This window comes from Mustelus asterias, chromosome 18 (assembly GCF_964213995.1).
Source record: "Mustelus asterias chromosome 18, sMusAst1.hap1.1, whole genome shotgun sequence".
In the NCBI taxonomy this organism is placed as follows: Eukaryota; Metazoa; Chordata; class Chondrichthyes; order Carcharhiniformes; family Triakidae; genus Mustelus; species Mustelus asterias.
Window position 1 is genome coordinate 26,660,089 of NC_135818.1, and position 22,891 is coordinate 26,682,979.

The 22,891-nt window shown below is 43.0% G+C and overlaps 1 protein-coding gene across 22 annotated transcripts in view; it reads right to left on the reverse strand.

Annotated features, from left to right (window-relative positions):
- LOC144507030 (uncharacterized) overlaps window positions 1-22,891 on the reverse strand; it is a 276,508-nt gene that overhangs the window by 112,424 nt on the left and 141,193 nt on the right. For 10 of the 22 annotated variants that reach the window (XM_078233590.1, XM_078233605.1, XM_078233600.1 and 7 more), the window contains 3 exons: window positions 17,517-17,701; window positions 11,429-11,481; window positions 3,073-3,126 (listed from right to left, as the gene is read on the reverse strand). In XM_078233590.1, coding sequence (XP_078089716.1) covers window positions 3,073-3,126; window positions 11,429-11,481; window positions 17,517-17,701 — 292 coding nt within the window. Of the gene's footprint in view, window positions 1-3,072; window positions 3,127-11,428; window positions 11,482-16,446; window positions 16,498-17,516; window positions 17,702-22,891 lie in introns of all 22 variants that reach the window. The other 12 variants (XM_078233584.1, XM_078233597.1, XM_078233587.1 and 9 more) reach the window with 3 other exon arrangements.

Sequence of the window (22,891 nt, forward strand, 5' to 3'; positions counted from 1 at the left end):
TAGTGTGATGGGATATTTTACAAACACCTGAGGAGACAGACAGGGCCTCATCCTTAAGTCTCATCTGAAAATTGGCACCTCCAGCAGTTCAGCACTCCCTCAGTACTACACTGAAGTATCAACTTTGATTTTTGTGCTCATGTCCTGAACCTGCAACTTTGAATCAGAGGCGAGAGTGTGATCAACTGAGCCACAGCTGACATATTTACTGCTCCTAGTTTTGTATTTCCTACAAATGGAAAAAGCTTCTTTATGTTTACCCTATGAAATCCCTTCATAATAATAATTAAAGACCATATCAGAATCGTGCTTATGCCAATCTTGCTTACATTTTCTGAAGATGCATCTTTCCCCTCTGTTCTGTTACTAGATCACAGTTGTATCATCTTTCCAGAAATGCACTAATTTGTTGGAGCCTGAAAATGAACCATAGCCATTCCAAACTACCAAGGATTTGAGGGTTTTGAAATTAGTTCCTCCACATGCCACTGGTTTCTGCTATGTGCAAGTTCTACAGCAATACTGTCACTAGCACTGCAGAATGCCTATCACCAGCAACACGAAAATAGTAAAGTTTTTGATAATTTCTTTAAGGATTGGCAATTTCTGGAAATGCTACTTCAAGAATCTGGGCTACAGTCAAAGCAACTTTAATCAGCTATGCTGACGATGCCCTGGTTGGGCAACTGTTGAAATTTCATGAATAATCTTGTATAATGGAACATTAGGACTATTGTGATTATGAACGCAGACAGTTTACTGCTGTAAAGCAAAGAGGACATTTTGCTGACAAAATGCAGACTGATGCAAAATAAGAATACGTTGGATGTTGATTATAACAAACATAATTTCTTGCAGAGACTGAATGTGGGACTTCATGTAGCTGACAAGAAATATTGATTTGTGGAAAGTGATTCTATTCAAAATTGTCTGAAGAAGCCTTCTGACTAAAGTACAAAGTAATGAAGTAAAAGTCCTATCCTGCCAGTTCAAAGACCACAGAAGAGAATGAGAATTTATAACTCAAGCAAAAAAAAACAGCTAAACAATATTAGGGCAGTCTCTAGCACGATAAACAAAAAGACAATAGGTTGCCAACAACGGGATAAGAAGAAATGTAAACATGTTCTGGGTCAAGGCTAGCAAAAAGGGGAATACAATCTTGCTAAGTAGCTGATTTTCTTAAAAGGGTGGTGCCCAAAATATACTTCCTCTAAGGAGACAGAATGTAAGAAAAGGACAAAGGACATAGCGTTTTTGATGGATATATATGAATAGATCTCCAATGTGATCATGGTTAGTAGACAAAGGTGGTATTTCTGGCCCAAGTCCATATCCTCTCCTTCAACAGATTAATCTCTTTCCCTTCTTGCACTCTTCCTTGACCAACTGAATGTGTGCCCCACTTGTTCTCTTCCCTTCCACTTTGCTTTCTCCTCACCCATCAACATTCTTCCCTGTTAAAGTGCAGGTTCTCTTGCTGCACTCCCTGAACACTATCCGTCCCTCTTTCTTCTCCCCAGGTCTCTGCACAGGGGCTCTGTATCTCTCTCCCTCCCACTTCAATATAAAGGGCCCCATTCTAACTCTGTGCAACTGTATCGGTTTAAAGTGAGTTAAAATTTCACCCAGAGTGTCTCCTCGTGTCTGACTTGTCCCTGCTTCCCTCAAGAGGGTTTCTACTCCTGAACTCCCAAATCAACATCTGTTTCTATTACTCTCTACTGTGGGCTGGGAGACTGCTGAAATAAAGTGAACTTTGTTGGCCAGATATTCTGCACCCATATTGTTTTGATTTTTCTCATTTATTTCTAATTTCATCACCCGCTCCTCCTTCATATCTTCTCTTTGGCATTTCCTTAACTTTTAAAAACAATTTTTTAGTTTTCTCTTTCCTACTTACTTTCCTCTCCTGCTTATTTCCACAGTACTCCCTAGCCCCACCCAATTCCTGCAGTATTATCACTGGAGGTGGTGTGGAGGAAGCAGGCCAATGGATTTACTTCAGGGGCTGCATTGGACTTGACAGACTAGAAGCAAATGAAGAAACTGGAAGGAGATGGACTTCTGCGTGTGCTTGGTGGGGTGTGTGGAATAGGCCCAAAGGTTGGCTTGGAGAAGTTACTTCAAAAAAGAGAGATGCACTAGTTCTTGAGAATGTTTTTTCTGGGGCCAACAGAGGAACTTAATTCAATGTTTACCCTCTTTCCCCTAATGGAAGAGTATGTTCCCAGCATGGGAGTCAAAGGTAAAAGAACAGGTGATTCAGTTGTGCATGATGTTCACAGCCTTGTCAGGATGTACTAGAAGCTAGTTTAGACCCAAGGGGCTGGATGGCAGAGCTGCTAGAACTTTTAATTTTGTATTTTCATTAAAGCAATAACTTACTTTTCAGGGCTTTGGAGTGGAAATGGTGACAACTTCTCACAGTGACCTATCTATAGAATCCACAGAATTGATACAGTGCAGAAGGAGGCCATTTGGCCCATCGAGTCTGCACTGACTACAATCCCATCCTGGCCCTATTCCCGCAACCCCACATATATACCCTGCTAATCCCCCTGACACGAGGGTCAAATTAACATGGCCAATCATCTAACCCGCACATCTTTGGACTGTGGGAGGAAACAGGAGCACCCGGAGGAAATCCAAGCAGACACGGGGTGAACGTGCAAACTCCACACAGACAGTCACCTGTGGCCAGAATTGAACCCGGGACCCTGGCGCTGAGAGGCAGCAGTGCTAACCACTGTGCCACTTTGCTGCCCCTGACAGTACATTTTGCCAAAATTTAATTACAGTTTTTCCTGGATTGAATCTTACTGTTTACATTTTTTCAGTGGAAAGTGACTGCGAAGATAACAAACTGAGATGGCAACGGAGATTTGTTTGCATAATATAAGCAATTATTAAAAAGTAGAAAAATAGGGCTATGAGAAAAAGAAATTCCACTGGTCAGGCATAATGGCAGGGACAGACCATACAGATGATAATTTTTATTTATATATATATATAAATTAATTATATATAATATTTATGCATAAATATGTGTACTTAAAAAAAGTAGTTTACCTCTTGTATCATATTGCTGAAATCGTACACTGCATTTTCTTGTGTTTCTTCCCCCTGCAGAAAAAAACATTAAACTAACTAGCTTAAACTAAACTCCTTCTAAACTCCTGCGTTGGGAGGAGAGGGATTGAACCAGAAAATATTATATGTCCAAAATAAACAGTTTATCACAAAATGTCCTTACCAGCTGCTTTCAATTATGCATAGCTTGTAGTTCCTCTAATTTTATCCCCTTACCTGCCTGAAGAAAGCATTTCACTGGTGATCCTGGTTCCTCTGCACTTCACCCAGATGTCTAATATTTGCAGATGAGCCTGAACACAGAGACCTGGATTTTCAGCCTTGAGGTAGTGGGAGTTGGTAAAATTCCCAGCACCCACCTTGGGAGAAAGGGCCTGCAAAGGTAGGATCTTCATTGCCAGAAGGGGAGGCTGGAATCAGCCGCCCCAGGAAAACGTGTGGAGGTTATAAATTTCATAATGATCATTTACAAAACATTAAGTGGTTTCAAGGGAAGTGCTTTCTGTTATTGATACTTTAAAGGGTCTGGATGATTGACACTTTTATTAGCTTGTAGTGAATTGACTTTTCTCCAACATAGGAGAAAGTTATGAATGAATGACTTTTGTGAAAGGTTTTTTTGTACACATATCACAGGGAATAATGTTTCTGGAGAGTGTATAGTTTTCAATGGGCATGGAAGTGCCATAGGTTGGTATTGGGGAACATGAGGGACTACGAGGGGTGGGTGGAAGGGCATACCCTGGTTTAGAGGGCATGAAGGGCCATGAGGGTTTGAAGTACATCTTTTGAATGGTACTCTCATGCACAACGTCCCTGGGGGGGGTGGGGGGGTGCTGTCAACTACATCTCAAAATCTGGCCTGACTCCATGGAGCCGGCCAGATCATTGCTGGATATGGGTTTTTCACAGGAACCAGCCTGCACCCTTTAAAGACAATCCGTCTACCCACCACAAACTCAGCAGCCCCCTATTTCCCTGTCCTCACTCACTCAGCAGCTCCTCTTCCCAAAACCCTTTTCCTTCATTTACTCATGCCCTTCCTCCCCACTCAGGCCGTGACTCACGCAATCCCTCCCTACTTGCCTCTCCACTTGGCTCTCTAATCATGCTCTCCTTCTCCACTCAGCCATCCCAATTCATTCAGCCCATGCCTCCCTCCCCACACCCACACCAACTCCCTCATTCTTCTCCAGCCCCACCTGGATTTGTCCACCATGCCATGACTCAATCTTTTGTCGATGACACTGTCCTGTAAGTGAACAGCTGCTGCTTCTTCTCAATTGGCATCGATGTCAGGAATCTGCACCGCTAGGGGAGGCAAGTCACCCCTAGCAGTGCAGGGGTGACTTGCCTCCCCTATTAATGACTTAGAGGAGGGGGCTGAAGGGTGGATCAGTAAATTTGCTGATGACACCAAGATTGGTGGAGTAGTGGATGAGGTGGAGGGGTGTTGTAGGCTGCAAAGAGACATAGATAGGATGCAAAGCTGGGCTGAAAAATGGCAAATGGAGTTTAACCCTGATAAATGTGAGGTGATTCATTTTGGTAGGACAAATTTAAATGTGGATTACAGGGTCAAAGGTAGGGTTCTGAAGACTGTGGAGGAACAGAGAGATCTTGGGGTCCATATCCACAGATCTCTAAAGGTTGCCACTCAAGTGGATAGAGCTGTGAAGAAGGCATATAGTGTGTTAGCTTTTATTAACAGGGGGTTGGAGTTTAAGAGCCGTGGGGTTATGCTGCAACTGTACAGGACCTTGGTGAGACCGCATTTGGAATATTGCGTGCAGTTCTGGTCACCTCACTATAAGAAGGATGTGGAAGCGCTGGAAAGAGTGCAGAGGAGATTTACCAGGATGCTGCCTGGTTTGGAGTGTCGGTCTTATGAGGAAAGGTTGAGGGAGCTGGGGCTGTTCTCTCTGGAGCGGAGGAGATTGAGGGGAGACTTAATAGAGGTTTATAAAATGATGAAGGGGATAGATCGAGTGAACATTCAAAGACTATTTCCTCGGGTGGATGGAGCTATTACAAGGGGGCATAACTATAGGGTTCATGGTGGGAGATATAGGAAGGATATCAGAGGTAGGTTCTTCACGCAGAGAGTGGTTGGGGTGTGGAATGGACTGCCTGCAGTGATAGTGGAGTCAGACACTTTAGGAACATTTAAGCGGTTATTGGATAGGCACATGGAGCACACCAGGATGGTAGGGAGTGGGATAGCTTGATCTTGGTTTCAGATGAAGGTCGGCACAACATTGTGGGCCGAAGGGCCTGTTCTGTGCTGTACTGTTCTATGTTCTATGTTCTATGGTGACAATTGAAATCCTACTCGCATGTTACGGGGTTCAGTCCAACCATCAATGCAAGACCGAGACCATGAGGCCCTATTTTTAATTTGGCAGTAACAACCTTGTCATCAGCTTCGGTCTTCTGATGAGCGCGGCCATCTTTCAGACTGCTCCCATTACATGGCTCAGGCTGGCCGCTGTTTTTCAGGCTGGAGAACTTCCATCACCAGGCTCTGGGTGCAGCTGAGGTCCCTAAGAGGCCAAGTCAATGCTGTATCCAGGCAGGTTTAGGATTTTGAGTATATTAACAGAACAAGAATGGAGAACAAATAAGAACATAAGAAATAGAAGCAGGAGTAGGCCATCTAGCCCTGATCTGATAGTGGTTTAGTTCCACTTACCCGCCCACTCCCCATAACCCTTAATTCCCTTATTGATCAGAAATCTATCTACCTGGGACTTAAACATATTTAACGAGGTAGCCTCCACTGCTTCAATGGGCAGAGAATTCCAGAGATTCACTATCCTCTGAGAGAAGAAGTTCCTCCTCAACTCTGTCCTAAACTGACTCCCCCTTATTTTGAGGCTGTGTCCTCTAGTTCTTGTTTCCTTTCTAAGTGGAAAGAATCTCTCTGCCTCTACCCTGTCGAGCCCCTTCATTATCTTGTATGTCTCTATAAGATCTCCCCTCAGCCTTCTAAACTCCAACGAGTACAGGCCCAATCTACTCAATCTCTCCTCATAAACTAATCCCCTCATCTCCGGTATCAACCTGGTGAACCTTCTCTGTACTCCCTCCAAGGCCAATACATCCTTCCGCAAATAAGGGGACCAAAATTGCACACAGTACTCCAGTTGCGGCCTCACCAGTACCTTGTACAATTGCAGCAAGACCTCCCTGCTTTTATACTCCATCCCCTTCGCGATAAAGGTCAACATTCCATTTGCCTTCTTGATCACCTGCTGCACCTGCAAACTGAGTTTTTGTGATTCATGCACAAGGACCCCCAGGTCCCTCTGCACAGCAGCATGTTGTAATTTTTCACATTTAAATAATAGTCCATTTTACTATTATTCCTTCCAAAGTGGATAACCTCACACTTGTCAACGTTATACTCCATCTGCCAGATCCTCGCCCACTCACTTAGCCTATCCAAATCTCTCTGCAGACTTTCCGCATCCTCCACGCAATTCGCTTTCCCACTCATCTTTGTATCATATAAACAAATAGCCTCCCCCTCTCTCATATCATCAAATACCATGCCACCCCCACAACCAGTCTGAATGGCCAATTCCATATCAAGCCGTGAATGCTCTACACACTGACACAACACACAGCACTCACGATAACTCATAGGAGTGCATAACACAGTTTCACTAAAGCAAAGAGGGACCAAATTAGTCTTCTCCAGTTCCCTGGGTGTGGCTCAAACGCAGAAGTGGACTGCAGCCACAGTAACTGTAATTGCATCCCTGCAAAGCACCTCAAAGCATGCATCATTCTCTTTTACCCCAATAAGGTACATTCCACCTCAGTTTACCTGCTATTTACTTGTTGGTAGATTTTTGGGCCCCCTTTTCATACTGATTGTCATTTTACTCTCATATTCTCTCTTGCTATTCTTATTTTTCTCTTCATTTCCCCTTTCAATCTACTGTATTTCACCCGATTCTTATTTGAAGAATTCATCCGACATGCATCATGCACTCTTCTTTTAATGGGGTCCTTACAGTGCAGAAGGAGGCCATTCGGCCCATCAAGCCTGCACCGACAACAACCCCACCCAGACATTATCTCTGTAACCCCACATACTTACCCTACTAATGTCCCTGATAGAGAGGAGAGTGCAAAATTCAAAGGAGGAGGAGAGAATTGCAGGTGGTTCCCCATAGATCTCTCAGCTGACAACTGAAAAGGAGGAAGTTCAGAGATCAGGGGTGTTTAGACTTCCCTGGCTATTAGAGGTGGTGAGCATCCAGTTATTGATTCATTAACTGGACGAGAGTGTACTGACAAGGTCAGCATTTATTTCCCATTCCTAATTGCCTTCAAGAAGGTGAGACACCACCTTGAACTGCTGCAGTTACATAGTGATATAATTAAATATAAACTACCCACTTCATATAACACTCACATTGATTTGACTTCAGCAGCAAGTGAAATATGATCTTCAGAATGCTAAATTGCAACATTCTTACCTTGCTAATCCTAATTCATGTAGTTTCCCTCTGCTCGGGCCTTCACATGTGAAGCAGTCATCAGTAGACCTCATGGACAACTAACCCTGAGGCAACTTCATCTCTTCTATCAGCACACCATCATAGGGCTTGTACTTAGCCTGCATCAGTGCAAATACTTTGTTGGTGCAGTTAGACAGGCAGTTGAGCCTTCGCCTGATGATTTAAATTTCAAAAATGAGCTAGAACAAACAGTGGTAACAGGAATAGCTATGGAGAGTCCTTTTAGAGATCAAAGCTACTTTAAGTTTTCTCAGATGGACACAGGAGACTATCGATGGAAAGAATAATTATTGAGGGACACAGGAAAATCTGCAGCATACTAGCAGGCTTTCCATGCACACTTCACAACTGTACAGAGAATGACGGAATCCACTCAAGCATCAATTGGGTGATGTCGCAGGGCAAAATGTGGCTACTGTGGGACATCCAGTGAACCAATAAAATTAGTCCAAACAGGCCCTGACTATGCAGACTCTGGATGTCAACATGTCTGCCAGCTTAAATAGGATGAGACACCTTAGCCTTAACAGTGCATCAATGATCTGTATGAAGCTGCTCTACAACTACCTGACATGTTTCACACTTACCATATCACACATTACAACCATTGTCCCAGTTTTTTCCATCACCTTCCTGTCCCACCAACAGAACTGATCCATCGGCATGCAGTCAGGAACAGCCTACGGGTCCTCAATATTGACTCTGGACCCAATGAAGTCTCTTAGCATCAGGTCAGACATGGAAGTGAAAACTCCTTGATTACAATCTGCATCCTCCTTCAGTGCTCCTCCATGGTGAACACCACTAGGAAGAAGCACTGAAGACAGCAAGGTTGTAGAATGTACTCCTAGGGAGGGACTTCAACGTCCATTACCAAGAGTGGTACAGCAACATTACTACTGACCAAGTTGGCCAAGTCCTGCAGGGCATAGGTGCCAGACCTGGCCTGTGGCAGGTAGTCAGGGAATCAATGGGAAGGATAAGCCTACTTGACCCTGTCCTCACCAGTCTATCTACTGCAGATGCATCTGCGGCATTGGTAGGAGCGACCATTGGACTAACCTTGTGGAGGCAAAATTGTGTCTTCACATTGAGAACATTCCATTCTATTGTATTACATTACCAATGGGGTAAACTGGATAAGTTCAGAAAGATCTAGAAGCTCAAAACTCATCAAGCATCGTCAGCTGAGGAGAACATTAAAGAGGAGGAAGAGAAGGAAGAGGAAGTTGGAGCATCCATCTCTATAATCTCTGGGTTTTAGAGCTCACGATGGCTACTCTAAAGACTGCTCCACCACTTGCAACTGCACAAAGGAAGACTTGACCATCAAGATGCAAGGCAGCAGGTCATTCAGTGGCTGTTGGGAGGGGACAATGGGTGGGGAGTGAGAACACCGAGTGGAATCTCCACTTTCATGTCCCATTTCATTGTCATCCTTTGCCTGGGCCAGTGTCACATCACCACAATCACACTGAAGCATACCAGCTTGGTGAAGATCAGTGATGAACTGCAAGTTAATGGACAAAGTATCTGCCATCCATTTAAATCAAGAGACATTTTGGCATCCAAATTCTGCATGGCCTTGGTCATGGCCTGCATCAACATATTGTGAGCCATGCCAGGAGCTCCGTGGAGATAACCACTCTCTCATTCCGTCCCAGTGCAGAAGAATTCAAGCTGGACTCTTCCAACTTCTCCACTATTGAGGACACATGACATGTTAATCAGTACCTCAAAGTTGCTGATGCACATCTATAATTCTCCTTCTCAACGATGGCTCCTGGGGTGCCCAGCTGGACTACATCCCCCTCCAATGTGGACTCTCTACTGTTCCTGCCACCAGTATCTGCTTGTGATGGCTTGTGAAGTCCTGTCTCTCACTGTAACCTTCTTCAACCCCAGAACTTCCCAAGTTATCGGCACATCTCTAATTCTGGCCTCTTGGCTAGAATTCTAAGGAAGAGGTTGCTGGCAAAATATTTGTAGATGCGGGTAAGTAGAGACAATAGATGGGGTGAAAATGTATGGACAGAATACACTGCAGACTATGTTTAGAGTGGATAAGCCACCTAGTCCAGATGGCTTGCATCACAGATTGCTAAAGGCAGTGGCAGTGAAGATAGCAGAGGGGCTTGCTACTGTCTTGCAATTTTTCTTAGATATGGGGAGGGAGGTGTCAGAGAATTGCAAAGAAAGAAACACGACATCCTTATTCAAGAAAGGATGCAAAGACACCCCTCACTCAAGAAAGATGCAAAGACATCCCTCATAACTACAGTTTATCAGTAGTGAATAATGTGTAAGAAATAAAAACAAACAAGCACTTGGGAGAAGTTGGCGTGAATTAAGGAAAGCCAGCATGCATTTATCTCCATAGGTCTTCTGGATGATTGCCAGGGTGCCCACCTCTGCAGCTGGACTACGATGTAGGTGGCCTTCAATTTTCTTCCTTAACACCTCCCACTACTCTTTGTACTTCTCTTTTCTTAAACAGGGTGAAAGAAATAGACCTGCAAACAAGTGAAGGTCAGGTAGGTATTCATCCGATACTTTCAACACATTTAATGAGTGTGGCTATGAGAGACGTGCATCACACTGAATAAGTATTGGAATGAGTGTTGGTTGTAAGTACATAAATGAAGTGGTGTGGTAATGCAGAGAAATTGAAAGATGGGTGCTGCTGAAACTTAAATTGATTTGAAGAATGATATGCAGTAGATGTGTGGCAACATAAGGGGGACAGTTTACACCACAAAATGCAGTTGAATCAGTAAATGTACTCACTTTTCCTGACATGATTAGGTCAATAAACCACTTCTGGACTGCATCCAAAACCAGGACACAATACACGTACTGTTTACCTCCTCAGTCACATCCAACCACGTCTTCTTGGGGACAGCTGCAGCTTTCTACCTTCCATTTCTGGGGTAAAAACGTATGTCCCTCCTCTTCGTGATTGCACCCAGCAGTAATTCCAGGGAAGAACCAGTGGGTTGTGACTTTCTCGTAGTGGCAATCAGTTGTTATGCTGTGTCCAATTACTTTCATGATTTTCTTCCATGCCTGTCCCGCCCAATCATCTTCAGACTCAGACCGGGTGAGATCCAGGCAGCACAGCTGTCCTCGAGGCCCAGTGTCGAAGTCTAGCTCTGTCAGATTGATGGACGACATGGCCTCTTTTTTTACAGCATTGTCATAAACCAGGTAAGTTAAAGGTCTCATTGAAATTGACAGACCAGGGAGAAAGCAAGTGTCCATGGTACATGGATAGGAGCGTGAGTGTGCATGTGTGTGTATAAAAATGGGAGAACTTGACCTACTGACCTTACTTCCAGAGTTTGTCTATGTAACCCTGCTTCTATCATTCAAATGTTCATCATGTGTGTGTGTGTATTATTTAATATGAGGGAGTGTATAAGTTGTGTTTCTCTGCATCATGTCTCCATATATTCGTTAGCATGTAAAATAAATCACCCATGTTTAACAGCTCCAGAGACTTACTTAAGATTGGGAAATCACAATAGGAAACCTAAGCTTTAAATATATCCAATCATTCTTTACCACAGGATATTGATTCCACAGAGGTACTCTAGATACTAATACGCTCATCAAAACCATTTCACTAGAAAGCTCCAGAGTTCATTAGTTTATTGATTGAAGAATTCAGCAGCATATAAACTTCAACACATCTGAAATTTCATCATCCTTGATGTATATATTACGAATTTTATTACTGGTTAATTCAGGCAATTTTCCTACAATCTTTAACCAGCATATACTACACAATTTTAGATGCTGACCTTTTCTTTTATGAAAGCCAAGTTCATTTTCCACAGCAAAGTCTTCTCGAAACCTGTTGAAAAGAGAAAAGCACTTAATAAAAGGAAATGCAATACTTGAAAACTTCATTCCACACAAACACTGATGTCATCTAATTTTACAACACACCTGGAAAAATGTCTCATTGTTCAGATTGTTCTGGTGTATCGGTGAGATCATATAGCAATAATTTCACAGGCTTCAAGTCAATGTCATTTCAACATGACTTTTAATAGTCATAGTACTTACTTCATTTTATGAAGATTATAATATATTCAAGCTACAATGACTGCTAGAAGATGATAAAGACTGCAATTTAATATCAACGTTTAAGTGACCTTGAAGGAGGCACTGAAGGACATGAACGAATGTAAATTTACAGGGGATAAAGCTGGCCTCAGGAGAATCCATTTTTGGGCATTATCAGGCTCTTGAAGATTCCAGAGGGTGTTTGTATCTTGCGCAAGCAACCTCATCAGCAACCTTGTAAATAGGGCCTGATCCATTAGTTCATAGTGTACTCAATGCTGAAATAGGGCACATCAAGGCCACCATGTAGGACAATGGCTACCCTGATCAAATCATCACTCATTGTACATCACGCAAACTCCCGAGTGGGCCTATGGCCACCACTTTTGGTCCTAAAAAGTGCCCAGTCTACTTCTGATTACCCTGCAATGGTAAGATGTCTCAAACATTTGGGCAAAAGGCGAAGCTATTCATTGCACACTGTTACAATGTAGTAGCAACAAGTAGTATTCTCCACAACAGGATGCTGCCATCAAGCCAAAAAGATGCCCATCACACAAATGGGCACGTCCTTCTACCTGTCTATAACAGGCAAAGTATTGACCGTACCCATAAATTGTTGTTCCTGTTAGTGTTGGAAATTTCTTGCGAGCTATACTGGTGAGTGCAAGAGAAAAAGCATGCCTTTTTTCAGCAATACTCAAGTTTTGTCATCTACTCGAGTCAAAATGGATTCATAGAATCATAGACTCTCTCCTTCAACATACAGGTAGTATGTGACCATACACAGCACATTAAAGCAGGCTCAACAAGTATCCTGGCTATAGTCATGATACATTCATTCTGCAGCAGTCCTCTGTGCAAGCTAAATTCCATCCAGCACAACAAAACAAAGGGTGGACAATGGGCAAGAAGGCTATGTACTGATGAAAAGGTTTATGATGGCAGTCAACAATTCACGTATACAACAGAAATACAGCAAGAGCCATTAAAAGTATAACAGAGCAAACTGAAACATTAACCATCAGATACTGCAACATGAGTGGTCCCACAAGTATGTTAATCGAGGTAACCACCCATTCCAAGTTGAAGATGATGACCTCCAAGCGCTGCGCAAATTCCTACACTAAGATGATGGCGAACTCTTCCATGTTCAATAGTGAACATAGGTTTCCTGGCAGGCTTCCTTGCAGCAAGCATTTGGATATTCATCAGACTTCTCATCTATCCTGGCCCATCAAAGTCATTATCGGAGTTTGCTATAGCAGGACTAGTGTGCAACCTTGGCCTTCCGATGAACAGGAAACTGCGTTATCATTTCCCGCCACCCTGGCTGCAGTGCCCCTGTGCCCAGTGGCCACCATGTGCATAGCCGACCTGTATCCTATCTTTTAAAATACACAGTGTCTGTATCTGAGTTTATAGCTGCAACAGTGAGAAAATGACGACTGTCTTCACTATCTCATTGCTCTTCTTTTACTGCCTATGCACATTGAAGTTCATGGGTGTCAAATGAAAAACAGACAAGGGTTGGGCTGTGGGAAGGGGAGAGGAGAAATCAAGCAGTGCTGATTATACCATCAGCAATTCTTAAGGCAGTGGGATAATGAAGAAATGGATGTGAAAAGAAGGATTAGGTGTTAGACATCATGGTGCAGAGGCTGATTTTTCATTCAAGACGAACCAATTTTTCAGTGGCAAAGATCATGTTTAGGCCTATATTCAGCATATAATTCAACTCCCCCTTTTCTGTGTAAAAAAATGCTATACTTTAATTAGGAGTCAGTCTCAATTTTTCACTTCAGAAATGTATTTTCTACTCATTCAGTCATTGCATGGGATCAAGCAGGCAATATGATCTGTGTTGTCATGCAAACATGCAGAAATTTAAGATTTGCTTACTTGTGAGGGAATTCAATGTTCGTGAAAAATTTGAGAGAGAGTGATGTAAGGAGGAATACCCCCTGAAGATGCCCAAAGACCAAATCCACCATGAGAACAGGAACCAGCCAGTGGCCTGATCTTTAGCATAATTTGGAATGGGTCCTCAAAAATCATTCGAGTGGTTACGTTGTAACCAGAAATACAATGTGCATTTAAGTGGGCCAAATCAAGCCAAGTCCAGCAAAGATTGCAGGCCGAAAGCTGATCGGTGTAGCTGCTTTATGGAACAAAAATGCCTGGTGTTCGGGAAGAAAATCAAGACTACCAAAAGATCTGGATGTCAAAATTATCAGTTTCCAGCAATTCATCATCAAAGGCAAAAACACAAGGACCCATTATGCTACATTGACAACGTGGATAAAACACTTATGAATTTTGAAATGCCCAGCAGCTGAACCGTGGAGTGGAAAGATTAAAAATGGTTCAAGTGAAAACCACAATGAGAAGACAAAATTCATGATACAACTAGCATGGCCAATGGAACAAATGAAAGCTTATGATAATTTTTAAATGTAAAACCATGCCAAAGATCGTTCCCTGTGAAAATCTTTCAGCATGTCCTTGACAACAGTTGGATGGAGCAGTTGCAAATCAATTATGTGGAATAGGTGGCCTAAGCAAAGAACATAGCATATTAATGTGGGACATGTTCAGATCCCATAAAACCAATGAGATCACAAGGCACCTGAGAAGAAATAACACACAAATTGCATTATATTAGGGAGTCCAAAGTCTGTAATTCAACCTTTGGATATGCGCCTCAACAAACCATTCAAGGATCACGTTTGCACTAAGTGGAATTAGGGATGGTTGATCCCAAAAAGGGAAAATATGCCTGCTGTCCGTGCTTGATGTTTTGTGTGGTTTCATCATCAAATCATGGGTTACTAAATACTGCGCTTACTGTCATTAGATCATCATAATCTAAAAAATGCAGAACAGCCAATTCAATGAATGGAGATCCAGATTTGTTCTGGAGAGATTATTCTGAAACCAAAAGTGCCAAATCTGATTCAGATTGGGATCTTTATGGTGATACCATAGCCAAGTGTTAATGATTCATAAATGTGCCATGTATTCCCATCTCTGCTACCCTTTCAGGAAGAATGTTCCAGATTCCCACCACCCTCAGGGTGAAAAAGCTTTTCTTCAAATCCCCTCAGAATCTCCTGCCGCCTCTTAAGGGGAAAAATTTCTTCCCATCTATGTCCTTCACAGTTTTGTACCTCAATCAGGTCCCCCACTTAGCCTTCTCTACTCAAAGGAGAACAACCCCAGCCAAACCAGCCTCTCTTCATAGCTGAAATCCTCCAGCCGAGGCAACATCCTGATGAATCTCCTCTGTACCCTTTCTAGTGCAATCACATCCGTCCTATATTGTGACAAACAGAACTGACAGTACTCTAGCTGTGCTGCAACAAGCGTTTTGTACAGCTCCACCCTAACTTCCCTCACTGTGCCTCAGCTAATAAAGGCAAGTATCCCATTTGCCTTCTTAACCACTTTATCTACCTGTCCTGCTGCCATCAGGGCCCAACAGACATGGACCACAAGGTCTCTCTGGTTCTCTGTACTTCCTAGCATCCTACCATTCATTGTGTATTCCCTTACCTTGTTAGTCCTACCAAAATACATCACCCCTCACTTTTCAGGGTTAAATGCCATTTGCCACTGATTTGCACATCTGACCAGCCCATCTATATTGCCCAGCATTCTAAGGCTTTCCACCTCACTATTTACCAGATCACCAATTTTCATGTTATCTGCAAATTTACTGATCTCAATGAATTTGAGGCACTCTTTGCATTAGAGGCCAAGGACAACTAATTTCAGAACTTCTTTCAAAACATTTTGATTGTGATTAAAAATATCCTTGTAGAATTGTTTATTCAACAAAATGCGTCACGTTGATTTAATTTGAATTATTGATACTATAGGCCCGATTTCGCCATCGCATTGCGCCCGTTTTCGGGTGCGAAAACTTGGTAAAGTCAGGCGTGAGGCAAGTAGCGCGATCCGCGCCGGTTCCCCCTTTACCAAGACCTGAAAATGGCCACGATGGGGACCGTGCTTGAAATGGGTGCAATGGCCATTTAAATGCATTTGCATGCATTTAAATTGACTTAAAGGGCTGCATGCCCTACTTTACAGGCACTTCCACCTTTACCACTGCGTTCACCCATCCAGAATCGGGGGGGGGGGGGTCCAGTCTGGGTGGTGGTGCGGGATAAGGGGGTCAGTAATGTTGGGGGATTGGGGGGGGGGGGGGCAATGACCGAGGGCGCAAGGGAGAGACATCATCCAGCCCGGGAGGGATGTGGCTTGGGAGTAGTAGTCTATCATTTTTTTTTGCTCATGCACAGTTGGAGGCACCGACATGAGTTGCAGGGGTTTGGGCACGTTAAGCCCCACCCACAGGCTTCTGCTGCGCGATTTGGAATCACTGATATTTTTGCAGACAGTGTGTGTATGGGGGCGCCTGAGAACGGGTCTAAAAGTCGGATCTGAATCACTCCCAGTTTCAAGTCTGCCCAGCACTTGGAATCAAAATGGTAAAATAGGGCTCCATGTTTTCTTTTCTCAGATTTCAAAATGGCTACCACCTACACTGACAGTTCATATTTTATATTCAGCATATAAGCTGGCCCCGTTTTTGGGAGTTTCACTAAAGGTTCCAAGTTAATTTATAACACCGTAATCTATGGCATTGAATACCCTACTCTTCAATGACTTCAGCCATACAATACCCTTTCCCATTTATGGTTAATGCTGTCTCTTCCATGGAGGTCAGAACATGCAAGCGTACCTCTCCCACTCTGGACATTTCCTGCTGCCTCCGGTCCTGCACCACTTTCTCCTGCAGGAGAGAGGGAAGTACATCAGATAATGTCACGCAAACTGGGTGATGCGCTTGTTATGGTTGAACAGTTAGTTGCCAGGTTGTTAGGTGTGGAATATTTGAGATGTGGGTTTGAGGCTAGCAACACAAACTGTGATGGCAAGTAAAGCATATGAATGTCAGGATTGTGTTCAGACTGATGGAGGTTGTTGGTAGGTGAGTAATTGATATGTGATGGATTGAGGAGTGACTGAAGTTAGTGCTACAGTTGGTAGGATATGGCATTGAAGATGCATTTTAAAAAATCTTAACCATTCACTTGTAGTTGAGATCACTGAACTTATTCTGGCACTGTATCCAATTCCTGGGGTAGCCTCTCCTGGCATTGGCCTCTGCAGTTATGTTTCCACCTCTTTCTCGTCACGCATCTGGACAAACTCCTGCAAACCCTTGCCCCCAAAGATACAGTCCATCTCTCCTCCATTCCATTTCTTCCACCATAACCTCAAATATCTGACAACCCCTGTACTCTGGCATGGCCAAAAATTCTTCACACTTCCCAAAGTCAGATTCACTTTTAGGTATACTGTCAGCACCTGCTCCAGCTACAGTACATTCCCTTAAATAGTGCAAGCTAGTTTTAAGCACTGCTCGGCACTTAGAATAATGGGCCCTGTGCTGAAGCACACAACAAAGCAGGGAACAATGGCTAGATGCAGCAATCATGATATGAGCAGGCAACACAAAAGTGGCATTTTGCCTGCATCCAACACAGCAGATGCAGGTCAATCTCGATTCCACACCCATTTTCAGGGCTAATAAATAGATCCCCACAGCCTTTTCATTCAAGACCAATCATCCACAATTCTGTTCATTGAGTTTGGGGTTGATAGTGTAAAATTTATTGCTTAATATTAGCAGTGATACGTTAGGGCAAAAAAAAAAATCAGGCTGTTTTACTCTCAAAATCATAGTTGCTGGAGAAGTGCAAAATGCCAAACATCTTGAACATTTTACCTAATAAGGAATAAACCTACATGTCCTCAGATTTGTTGGCATCCCATGCTCTTTTCCACTCTCCTTTGGAGTTCTTGTGACGTGCTAGCCTCTCCTGATCTATCTGCTCACGTTCTTTCTTCCAGCGGACGTACTCTGCTCTCTCCCGCCCTGTCATCAATAAAGTCATGTCCACAGTGCCTTTCTGAGCTGGCAGCCCACCCTCCTGAAGCAAATAAAATTACAGTATTAACATTTAAAACGTTAACATTTTTATACCAAAAATGCCATCGTCGCCAGCATTTACATCATCAACACTTATCACGGCCATAAGCCTATATCAGGCAAATGACACTGACCATCTGCCATTACCACGTAAGTCAATTATAAAAGTGATGCTTATAACCCATTTAATGCATTGTCTATTTTGGGCAGTGTCAGTTTAAAAGAGGTGTACTGCAAGTCCAGGTTCATTCTTTGTCTGTTCAAAAACAGGAAGATGCTGGACTGAGTTCTAGTGTGTTGGTTAAACAACTACAAAGACGCAATTTGAATCCAATCAGCTGTAAAAGACAGTGGATTGGGATTCAAGTTGGTTCAGCCTGTGATGAATAACCTAGAGGATATCTTTAAATTACAGAGACACAGCAAGTGACATCAGTGTCTTGTGCATGAGTAGTTAGGAGAACTCATAATGCTGGGGAATATCTTGACAATGCAGTACCAATCCATCACAATCATCTAACAATTCTAATGAACTAATTGGATTGACATCAATACACTGACTATACATGGTACAAACTGTGTAGCCACATTACAAAAGTAGTTAAAATATTTTAGGATTTTGTACATTTCTTCAGCTATTGTATGATGAAAAATAAATTAATGTTTGAAAGTTTAAAAAATAGTCGAGTGAAGGATTTAAATTTGGTAATGATAACTCCTTTTCAACGGCTCAGTCAACTAATTGGTAAAGACAGTGTGCAACTGAATCACAAACAACAGAAAAATCCTGATTCAACCCTTAGTTTGTACGTAGCCAATTGATCTCCACTACAGTAATAGAGGCTCCATATTTTGCCTTTATAATTATGACACTGAGGGTAGACGGCTCACTGCCCCAGAAGCTAAGTTGACATGGAGTCCACCTGTTCCACACTATAAACCGCTGCCAGTGGTCTAGATGGGCAGCCATTGGGATTTCATCACCCAGTGGGATGGGTGTTGTGCCCTTGGGATCTGTCAGCCAATCTGACTAGCTGGCAGCGCCATCAGTCCCAGCAGCGCGAAAAGCACATTAATGGACGCTGCCTCATGGATGCAGAAGGTGGCTCAACTATCTCCAGAAACAGACCGGTCCAGGGTCTTGGGCAGGAAGGGTGGGGATATCGGTTTAAGGCAGGCAGATAGGAAGAAAAGGGGTGCTTCTATCTTAAAGGGAGCCATCCTTCCTACCCTTTGAAGAATTTGTTTTAAAAAAAATCAGGCAGTTCTCTCCAAATGTTTTATGGCATCAGCAGCATATAATCCAGGTAAACTGGCGTGTTAACAAGCCTAATTAACCATTGATTATTTGTTTTATTTAATTACCTGTTAACTTAATTTTGACATCTGCTCACCTTTTGTATTATGCAGTTAACTCAGGGTTGGGCTGGACGTTGGAAGGGTGGGCACCCATCTTATATTTACTGACCCCCCACCAAAAACATGGCCAGCATGTAAAATCCAGCCCTATTCTTCAGAATGTGTGTGTGTGTGTGCGTGTGTGTGCACACACGCGCATGTGTGACACACATTCTAGTAAGTGAATGGTGTCAGGCTCAACCTCAGCTGTGAAGCTCTCATGGTTAAATAACCTGCAGTCAGTCACTGACTTTTGGCTAATTTGGCTAGAATATAAGCTATTCATGATATTTATTCATGCCTGAATATTTAAAATTAACACTCAATATGCTGCTTTAGCATCAAAAATAATAATAATGAAGCTTCTGAGCAATTTTTACTTTTGTAAAAAGTGACTGATGGATCAGTTTCTTATCCTGCAACTGTAGTCAAACATATAATATACTAGACAAAACAAAGCACACCTATTCTGCAGAGTCATGAAAATGAAGAAATTTTTACCTCATCTGGTATTTAAGGGAGAACTAGAACTCAGTTAACGTACACGCATTTTCAGGGTCTTATATATGTACATATTTGATTCACAACTAAGTTTGAAGTCAATAACATTTCCTTTTCAAAGTCAAGTTCCTATTCAGATTGGATCGTGTCTGAAGCCATTACAGACATAGCAATAGGCCATCCAGAGAAGTCAGAACATGCAACGCAAATACTCCTAGGCTTTGCATCTACAGTGCACATTAGTGCAGCAGATGAAATGGTGTTTTTATTTCATCTTTTGAGGCAGAGTTGAGCTAGTAACTTAATATAAATCTGCAGTATGTCACTGCTTCTATTCATTTATCGATCTACTGCTTAATGAATCAGTTTTGCAGTTTCTAGCTGAAGCCAGTTCTAGTGCAATCTTACGAAGTCAAAAAAGATGCATGAGAACTTGTGATGACATAACAAGTTCTAATGGCATGTTTATTGGGAGTGTGTGTATTTTGGAGCGGTCTGTGACAAGACGTGAAAATATCTAAACTCTTAAATATCTAAGTATTTCACAGTGAATTACTTTGAAATACAATGAATTCTGAGATTAACTATTAGATAAAAGACCTGTTAACTGTTTTGTGACAATGCATATTGAGGAAGAATGTTTGCTAGAACAGCACGAGAGTTTCTTGATTCTCTTCAAATAATGCCATGGAATCTATAAGGTCTCATGTAAATGATAATGCAGCACTCCCCAAAGCTGTTTGATTTTCGAGTACTGAAATTCTGAAGGTCTTAAACCAATAAGGTCAGCACTGGAGTGCTGCTTTAGGTGCATGAGAGTACTTGATTTGGAGTTTGTCTCCAGTAGCAGGCTCTTACTTTGTTGCAGGGGAAGACTATACAGCAGGAGTGGAGTGGAGTGACAGACAAGAGTTCACACACAAAATCTAAAAGTGACATAAATTGATTGGCTGGTTAGTTGAGCCCTTTTCAGACTTGGCACAGAAGACAATTGGTGAATGGCAGGTGAGTTATCATATCATACCAGTAAAACACTGCATATAAAGTTTAAGGTATGTCAGTGCAGATCAACCATGTGGAATGTGCATCCTGCAGGATGTGGGAAGTCATGCAGGTACAAAGTACCCTCAATGTTTACAGCTTCAGGAGGTGTCATCAGCTGCAGAAACTTGAGTTCCGGGATGCGGAACCCAAGAAGCTGCTGGAGTCACTGTGATGCATCCGCAAGGCTGAGGATTGCATAGATAGCATGCTTAGACAGGTGGTCACACCACAACTAGCAAGTACACAAGCAGAGGGGAAATGGGTGACTACCAGACTACCTAAGTGAAACAGGCAGGCAGGGGACTCCATAGTTATGGGAGCAGACAGGCATTGCTATGACCATAGGCATGGCTCCAGGATAGTATGATGCCTCCCTGGTGTCAGGGTCAAGAACGTCACAGAGTGGCTGCATTCTTTTGGGGGAAAGCGAACAGCCAGACGTCATGGTCCATATTGGGACAAATAACGCAAGTAGGAAAAGCAATGAGGTCTTGAAAGCAGATTTCAGGGAGTTAGGAAAGGAATTAAAAGCAGAACCTCAAGAGCAGTAACATCAGGATTACTCTCAGGGCCACTGGCTACCAAGCATAAGAATAGGAAGTTTGAGCAGTTCAATACGTGACTGAAGGTTTTAGGTTTCTGAATCATTGGGACTGGTTCTGAGACAGGTGGGACCTGTACAAGGAGGAGGAGTTTCACCTTAACAGGACTGGGACTAATGTCCTCACAGGGAGGTTTGTGAGTGCTGTTGGGAAGTGTTTCAACTAGATTGGCTGGGAACCTGAGGGGAAATTTAGAGTGGACTAGAGAAAAACTGACAGTAGGAAGTAGAAAACTAATACCTGATCAGGAGAATGTATTAGAAGGTAGAACATAGAACAGTACAGCACAGGACAGACCCTTCGGCCGACGATGTGGTGCCGAGCTTTATCTGAAACGGAGATCAAGCTATCCCACTCCCTATCATCTTGGTGTGCTCCATGTGCCTATCCAATAACCGCTTAAATGTTCCTAAAGTGTCTGACTCCACTATCACTGCAGGCAGTCCATTCCACACCCCAACCACTCTCTGCGTAAAGAACCTACCTCTGATATCCTTCCTATATCTCCCACCATGAACCCTATAGCTATGCCCCCTTGTAATAGCTCCATCCACCCGAGGAAATAGTCTTTGAACATTCACTCTATCTATCCCCTTCATTATTTTATAAACCTCTATTAAGTCTCCCCTCAACCTCCTCCGCTCCAGAGAGAACAGCCCTAGCTCCCTCAACCTTTCCTCATAAGACCTACCCTCCAAAACAGGCAGCATCCTGGTAAATCTCCTTTGCACTCTTTCCAGCGCTTCCACATCCTCTATAGTGAGGTGACCAGAACAGCACACAATATTCCAAATGTGGTCTCACCAAGGTCCTGGACAGTTGCAGCATAACCCCACGGCTCTTAAACTCCAACCCCCTGTTAATAAAAGCTAACACACTATAGGCCTTCTTCACAGCTCTATCCACTTGAGTGGCAACCTTCAGAGATCTGTGGATATGGACCCCAAGATCTCTCTGTTCCTCCACAGTCTTCAGAACCCTACCTTTGACCCTGTAATCCACATTTAAATTTGTCCTACCAAAATGAATCACCTCACATTTCTCAGGGTTAAACTCCATCTGCCATTTTTCAGTCCAGCTTTGCATCCTATCTATGTCTCTTTGCAGTCTACAACAGCCCTCCACCTCATCCACTACTCCACCAATCATGGTGTCATCAGCAAATTTACTGATCCACCCTTCAGCCCCCTCCAAGTCATTAATAAAAATCACAAATAGCAGAGGACCAAGCACTGATCCCTGTGGCACTCCGCTAGCAACCTGCCTCCAGTCCGAAAATTTTCCATCCACCACCACCCTCTGTCTTCGATCAGATAGCCAGTTACCTATCCAATCGGCCAACTTTCCCTCTATCCCACACCTCCTTACTTTCATCATAAGCTGACCATGGGGGACCTTACCAAACGCCTGACTAAAATCCATGTATATGACATCAACTGCCCTACCTTCATCAACACACTTAGTTACCTCCTCAAAAAATTCTATCAAATTTGTGAGGCACGACTTGTCCTTCATGAATCCGTGCTGACTGTCCCGGATTAATCTGCATCTTTCTAAATGGTCGTAAATCCCATCCCTAAGGACCTTTTCCATCAACTAACCAACCACCGAAGAAAGACTAACCGACCTATAATTACCAGGGTCAT